General features: G+C 41.7%; 2 protein-coding genes across 4 annotated transcripts in view; both read left to right on the forward strand.

Moving 5' to 3' along the window:
* Nucleotides 1–460, forward strand: part of col4a6 (collagen, type IV, alpha 6) — a 95684-nt gene extending 95224 nt beyond the window's left edge. For all 3 annotated transcript variants that reach the window (XM_056442296.1, XM_056442295.1, XM_056442298.1), the window contains one exon: nt 1–460. This exon is cut by the window's left edge and continues 2001 nt beyond it. The gene's annotated coding sequence lies outside the window, so the exon portion shown is untranslated.
* A 729-nt stretch (nt 461–1189) lies between these two features.
* LOC130211527 (ankyrin repeat domain-containing protein 46) lies at nt 1190–3798 on the forward strand. Its single transcript, XM_056442311.1, has 4 exons — nt 1190–1281; nt 2784–3126; nt 3331–3492; nt 3563–3798. The coding sequence occupies exons 2-4, from the start codon at nt 2816–2818 to the stop codon at nt 3777–3779; spliced, it is 690 nt and encodes a 229-aa protein (XP_056298286.1). The 5' UTR covers nt 1190–1281; nt 2784–2815; the 3' UTR covers nt 3780–3798.
* The last annotated feature ends 3843 nt before the right edge of the window (nt 3799–7641 follow it).

A 7641-nucleotide genomic window follows, 5' to 3' on the forward strand; every position in this document is an offset into this window, starting at 1 on the left:
CTGATTATATTTACTATGCCACATTTGTACTTCTTTTTATTTAGTTTTTCCTCTCCATTTTTTTCCTTTTTTTTTTGTTCGGCCTTTTGTGGTTTTGTAATCTAGATTGTAATTATTTTACGGGAATGGGAAGATAACGATGTGTACATTAAATATTATAAAACAAATGCCTTTTTTAGGACTTTGTTTTTTATATGGAAAAATATATTCGCCACTGATGATTTTACCGACGCAAGCAACCGGTTTTTTTTTTAATTGTCTGTTTGGCCTTTATCCCATTTTCAAAAAGCACAGAAAAAGAGTTGAAATGTTTTGTTAGTGCCCGGAGGGACGGAAAAGAAATGCAGTTTTCCTCAAAGAGGATCTATAACAAGACAACATTAATAACATGTATGTTACTGTAATGTTTATTTCTGTGCTCACACCCATCGAAATAAAGTCTCTGAACTAACTGAGAATATCTAACGCAGAATTATTTGACATAAATAAACATAAAACAGCTCTCTAAAACTTCCCCATTGTCTGTTTGAATATGCTTTTAATATCCTGCTGATAATACTACATTACTACTCTTGAAGTGCAAAGTATAACAAATATATGGTAGAGGTGCTTCCTTTGTCCAGTGTAGCGATCCATGTTTGGAATCAGGAGTGAATGGGTCACATAACATGGAACATGTGAAATAAATGAAAAAGAATGAATAAAAAACTCAAATTTAAGTGAAATAAAGTAATAGACACATATTTATACATAATATATATGTATATATGTATTACATATGGATATATATGTAATATATTTATTATATATATCAACTTTTTTTATACTGTCATGACAGTAATATATATATATATTAATAAATATACATTATATCTTTGATTATTTATTTTAAATGCTGTCATGACATATGCATCACAGTAATATATATATATATATATATATATTAATTATAAATATAAATTATATATTTGATTATTTATTTTAAATGCTGTCCTGACACCTCCATGCCAGTAATATATATTTATATATCTGGATATGATAAAATATTACATAATGTATAATATATATCATTTATAAACATATATTATAAATTAGATAATATTTTGTTATATATTTCGAATGGTGTCGTGACACCTCCCTGCCAGTAGGTGGCGACACACGCCGTCCTGTGGTTTGGGAAACAGAAGAAGCCCGACATCACAACAACACTGCTAGCTGGTAACGTTAGCTCAAAGAAGAGCGGAGTCTATTTTTTTCTTCTATTTGGGGACATATTAACAGGTGAGTAATACAACTGACAGGCAAACAAACGTCTTAAATACGTGTTTAGTTCGTGTGCTCGTTTCAATTTTTATTAAATTACGTTAATCGGTTTCACGTCTCTGTAAAACGTTAGCCTGCCAGCTAACGTTAGCTCCGCTAGCTTCTTTCTATTAGCTGTCAGGAGTATCACATTCTCAGGGTTTATTTAAAGTTCAGTCTATAATGCCGGAAGCCTCATAACAATAAATGTGTAGTTTAAAGTTGCTGCCATCTTCCTCACTGCAGGCTAGTGGAAGCCACAGGTAGCTAGCTGTAGCTGTAGCTGTAGCTGTAATTACCCGTTAGCTTCCCTGAGGTGAAGGAACCTTTTCTAGGTTTATAATGTTATGTTCTCGGTCAGTCATGTGATATTATCTTTGTTAAAGGGAAACTAGTTAGACTGCTGGCGACTAATGTTCGGACACATCCATTAACGTAGGTTCGTTCAGAGTAAAATACCAAACGCAGTCTTTTCTTTTTACATGTTTATGGGAACAAATTCTCAGATAGGTGCAGAACAATAGGCGACTTAAGGCGTTTGATGGTCGTGTGTCTTAAGACCAGCCAAACAGTTCTAGCTTACAGTTCTGGGTATAGGTCTAGGTTACAGTTGTAGGTTATAGTTGTAGGTTATAGTTGTAGGTTACAGTTGTAGGTTATACTTGTGGGTTACAGTTGTTGGTTTTAGGTCTAGGTTACAGTTGTAGGTTATAGATCTAGGTTACAGTTCTAGGTTATAGTTGTAGGTTTTAGGTCTAGGTTACAGTTCTAGGTTATAGTTCTAGGTTACAGTTCTAGGTTATAGTTCTAGGTTATAGTTGTAGGTTTTAGGTCTAGGTTACAGTTCTAGGTTATAGTTCTAGGTTATAGTTGTAGGTTTTAGGTCTAGGTTACAGTTCTAGGTTATAGTCCTCGGTTATAGTTGTAGGTTTTAGGTCTAGGTTACAGTTCTAGGTTATAGTCCTAGGTTATAGGTCTAGGTTACAGTTGTAGGTTATAGTTGTAGGTTACAGGTCTAGGTTATAGTCCTCGGTTACAGTTGTAGGTTATAGTCCTAGGTTACAGGTCTAGGTTACAGGTCTAGGTTATAGGTCTAGGTTATAGTTCTAGGTTACAGTTGTAGGTTATAGTCTTGTAATGACCTTCTTTGTGCTCCGTTGCCCTAATAATTCTATCAATAGAATTGATTTCACTGTAACTCCTCTCTCAAATGGATCTGCTAGACCCCTCAGAGTTTACTATTCAGTGATAATAATGCATTTATTAAATGATTGTGACACTTGTTACAACCCGGCTCAAAGGTAGACGAGGTGACAGCAGAGAGAGAACCAACATGAAACAAATAAGCAGCCGAGGACCGGCCGACCCAGGGGGCGTGTCTTCAGACTCTGGGTGTTGCTCATCGGCTGATGGTGAAAGACAAAGGTGTCTGAAACACTGAAACATGACTCGGTGTTTTTTACCTCCGATCTCCAACTCAGGTACGCTGGAATTTTCTGACACCCACTCGGACATGTCCTATGTCTTCATCAACGACTCGTCGCAGACCACCGTGCCGCTGCTGCAGGCCTGCATCGATGGAGACCTGCCGTTCGCCAAGCGGCTGCTGGAGACGGGCTGCGACCCCAACATCCGGGACAACCGGGGCCGCACCGGCCTGCACCTGGCCGCCGCGCGCGGCAACGTGGACATCTGCCGCCTGCTGCACAAGTTCGGGGCCGACCTGCTGGCGACGGACTACCAGGGGAACACGGCGCTGCACCTGTGCGGCCACGTGGACACGATCCAGTTCCTGGTCTCCAACGGGCTGAAGATCGATATCTGGTGAGATGAAAGACGACGTATGATAATAAATACACAGACAGAGCAGAAGAACTTTCATACAGGAAAGGCTCTTTAAAAATATGTGTTCAAGATTTTTCCATCTTGGAAACGGGACAATCTGACCGGCGGCGTAACAGGAGGGTTGACCTGGTCGTACGTGGCGTTCCCTTCCTCCTCTATAACGACGTTGTCCCGTCTCCATAGTAACCACAACGGCTCCACGCCGCTGGTGCTGGCCAAGAGACGCGGCGTCAACAAGGACGCCATCCGCCTGCTGGAGGGCCTGGAGGAGCAGGAGGTGAAGGGCTTCAACCGCGGACCCCTCTCCTCCAAGCTGGAGACCATGCAGATGGCCGACAGCGAGAGGTGAGGCGCTCATCAATACATGTGAACCCTGAGAGGACGTGATGACATCATTGTAACCCCCCCCCCCCAGCGCGATGGAGAGCCACTCCTTGCTCAACCCCAACCTGCAGAGCAGCGAGGGCGTCCTCTCCAGCTTCCGCACCACCTGGCAGGAGTTCGTGGAGGACCTGGGCTTCTGGAGGGTGCTGCTGCTGCTGGTGGTCATCGCCCTGCTCTCCCTGGGCATCGCCTACTACGTCAGCGGGGTGCTGCCCTTCTCCACCAGCCAGCTGGAGCTGGTGCACTGAGGGGAGGAGGAGGAGAAGAAGAGAAGGGGAGGAGGAGGAGGAGGGGGGAGGAGGAGGCTGCGTTTTCTTGTTTTATCCAAACTATATTGTATTGTTGGAGGAGGAGGAGAAGAAGGAGGGGAGGGGGAGGAGGGAGAGAGAGGGAGGAGGGGGGAGGAGGAGAAGAAGGAGGGGAGGAGGAGGAGAGGGGGGAGGAGGCTGCGTTTTCTTGTTTTATCCAAACTATATTGTATTGGAGAAGGAGGGGGAGAGGGGGAGGAGGGGGAGAGAGGGAGGAGAAGGAGGGGAGGAGGAGGAGGAGAAGGATGGGAGGGGGAGGCTGCGTTTTCTTGTCACTGTCACTTTCAGCCTTGTACTTACACTTACACTTTCTATTGCACTACCTGCTTTCACTTCCTGCTACTCCCATTTGTCTGTAGTCTAGTTATTATGTTCAGAGTTCTTGTACAATGTGTATGTCATGTTATGTTAGGCTATGGTAGTTGTTGTGTGGTGCCTTGTCCTAAGAATTTCAGTGCCCAGTCTGACCCTGTGTCATTCTGTGTATCTGACAATAAAAGACTTGACTTGACTTGACTATTGTTGGAGGAGGAGGAGGAGGAGGATGGGGGAGATGGAGGGGAGGGGGGGTGGACCTCTGTCTCCATTCATTCAAACAACGTGCACGCTTGAGGTGACGAGCAGGAGGACCCAGGAGGTTTAAATATGGTGTGAAGTATCATATCCCCTTTTTTTTAAATGAGATCAAATACGTTCTAGTTTTTATTCACATGTTCCTCATCTCTCGCCTCCTGCATGTTACGAGCTGAACGTTGACAACGTTTCGTACCTTTTACTTTCTTATTGGGCCGATCTTTTCAACTGTTATTTATCTGATATCTTTCCGTGTTTTTTGTTGTTGTTTTCTTTCACTGCACACATACTGTGTCACGTTGAGTTCAGATCCTGTCCCCTCGCTCCCTTCATCGTCTCCTAGCCGGGTGACTTCGGGGCGACTCGACGATCCATAACTCGTGACCGATGAGCGAGCATCTCGATGTGAGGGCGGCTTTTTTTCTTTTAGTGAGAACGCTTCCAGCTTCGAAATGTCCCGTTAAAGACATTCCTCCAGAAGCATTCACATCCACCCTGTTGTAAACATATTTATTTATAAATATATACATATTTATAAATATAATTACATGATCATTTATTTATAAATATCTATTTATAAATAATGATATGTTAATAAATATATTTGTATTTATATATGCATTTGTATTTATATTAGGGCTGTCAGCGTTAACGCGTTAATCTATGCGATTAATTTGGCCGCGTTAACGCACTAAAATATTTTAACACAATTAACGCTTTTTTTTTTTTTTTTTAACCGCGGCAGTACGGTTTGACACTGTTTCCGTTTTTAAAACAATCATTTCTCCGCGAAAATAAGGAGCAGAAATCAGTTTAACTCGTGGATGAATCAGTCGGGTTTCCTCCTGCTCCTCCTTCCTCCCGTCTCCCCCTCTGATACACAGAGGAACGGAGGGCGACGTGTCGGGTGACGCGGCGCGGAAAGAACTCGTCACACGAAACCTTCACCGTGATTGGTCAATCCGTTTGTCTGTCAACATCCAATGAACGAACACTCAGTAAATCACAAAGGACCTCCCACCTCACAGGTTAGGCTCATTTAGCAGCCTGTCAGTCAGAGAACACGGCGCGAGGACAATGAGCCTTATTTCAGAGATGAGATTGTTCTGGAATGTTTGATGTATAACACGTGGGGGTGTGTCACATGCAAAAGACTTTAAACGGTGAATTTAATTTATTTTGTAAAATGTATAAAATGCCCCCAGCCTCCAGAGGGTTAACGTGACATATTTGAATGTCAGTCAGTTACCAAGGCCACTGGTTCTGCTGCTGTTCAATGTTAAAGATGACAGGACCAATGGGGTCTCAATATACTTCTCTTTTTTTACTAATCTGATGTTTCACTGAAGAAACAATTTATCATCAACGATATTAAATACCTCGCTGGCACTGTATATGTAGGAGCCTCTTTGAAAACACAGCTCTGTGTGAAGTTTTGTCTTTGAAAAGAAGGGAAACACTTTTAACCCTTGTGTTGCCTTCGGGTCATTTTGACCCGATTAAATATTTAACCCTCCCCCCGCCTTTGGGTCATTTTGACCCGATTCAATGTTTCACCCTCCTGTTACCTTTATATTTACTAACATATTTTACCCTTTGGGTTCAATTTGACGCCAGCAATTAAAACCTCCAGAAAATTATTAGAATTAATATTGTTTTCCAAGTTTAAGTGTGAGGCACTTTATGTTTGTTTGTTGACTACCGAAAGAACACCGACATTAAACATTGAATGGGGTCAAATTAACCCGAAGGCGGCAGGAGGGTGTAATATTGATTCAGGTTAAAATGACCCGAAGGCAACACAAAGGTTAAACGGTTAATTTTTTTTTTTTTGTAAAATGTATAAAATGCCCCCAGCCTCCAGAGGGTTAACGTGACATATGTGAATGTCAGTCAGTTATCAAGGCCACTGGTTCTGCTGTGTTCAATGTTAAAGATGACAGGACCAATGGGGTCTCAATATACTTCTTTTTTTTTTACTAATCTGATGTTTCACTGAAGAAACAATTTATCATCCACGATATTAAATACCTCGCTGGCACTGTATATGTAGGAGCCTCTTTGAAAACACAGCTCTGTGTGAAGTTTTGTCTTTAAAGAGAATGAACTTTTAACTTTTAACTTTTAATTGCGATTAATCGCAATTAATCGCGATTAATCGCGATTAATTAATCGCAATTTCAAAATGTGCGATTAATTAGTTAATTTTTTTTAATCGATTGACAGCCCTAATTTATATATATCTTTACACAATGCTCATAAACTAGGATAGTAACAGCAGATTAATTTTGTTTTGCTCTATATTCACTTTATCTTAACCCACGTGTAACCCATGTAGATGTGTCTGTGTCTTTTACCGCCTGTTGGTTTCCTGTGTGGAATAAGAATAAAGTTCATGGGTGTTCGCCTCTCACCGGCGACCCAAGATGTCAGATTCCTGATTCATCTGATCAGTTAATAAATAATTGCAAAGGAGGAGGAGTCTTGTCTTAATATGATCCGAGAACAACACCGAGTGAACCACAAGGAACCACCCCCTCCCTCCGTTTACCAGGAAAGCTGTGCGACGTCATGCAAGTGAGTGAGCTAGCTCCTCCCCCTCTTTTGTGTCACTGTCTTTTATTTATTAACTTCCTATTGAAAATGCGGAAGGTTGTGTTTTGATTGCCGTGTATTTATTTATTTATTTGTATTTGTGTTATTCGCAAAACTCAAAAAGTATTCAACCGAATCGCATGAAATTTGGTGGGATGATTGGTTATTATCCGGGGACCATTTGATTAGATTTTGGGATCGATCGGGTCAACGGTCAAGGTCAAAGGTCATGAACAGGTCAAAATCTTCTTGAATTGCATAATATTTGGTGGGTCGATTGCTTATTATCCGGGAACCATTTGATAGATTTTGGGATCAATCGGGTCAAAGGTCAAGGTCATGGAAAGGTCAAAATCTTCTTTTTACCATAGCACGATACATTTTGTCCAATTGGCATGCAACTAATGCCAAAATGTTCATAATTCAATGCCCAAGCTTGTGATATGCGAAGGTATGCGCTCTACCGAGTGCCCGTTCTAGTTACTGATGTGCTGATGGAAATAAACACAACTCAATGTGTGTTCTCTGCAGCAGTGGAACCTTCTAGAACCCAGAGCGTGTTCTCGTGAGTTTTGGTGAAGATGAGCGTTCAGCGTCTCAGGAAGTGAGGAGGAGGAGACGCAGCACAGTTCAC

This window comes from Pseudoliparis swirei, chromosome 21 (genome assembly GCF_029220125.1).
Source record: "Pseudoliparis swirei isolate HS2019 ecotype Mariana Trench chromosome 21, NWPU_hadal_v1, whole genome shotgun sequence".
Classification (NCBI taxonomy): Eukaryota; Metazoa; Chordata; class Actinopteri; order Perciformes; family Liparidae; genus Pseudoliparis; species Pseudoliparis swirei.

What these genes read in the sequence shown, in the direction of transcription:
- LOC130211527 (XM_056442311.1), top strand. Translation starts at nt 2,816, where the DNA reads ATGTCCTATGTCTTCATCAACGACTCGTCGCAGACCACCGTGCCGCTG. An exon ending in GGGCTGAAGATCGATATCTG is followed by an intron (nt 3,127 to 3,330) that starts GTGAGATGAAAG and finishes CCGTCTCCATAG; the next exon opens with TAACCACAACGGCTCCACGC. An exon ending in CAGATGGCCGACAGCGAGAG is followed by an intron (nt 3,493 to 3,562) that starts GTGAGGCGCTCA and finishes CCCCCCCCCCAG; the next exon opens with CGCGATGGAGAGCCACTCCT.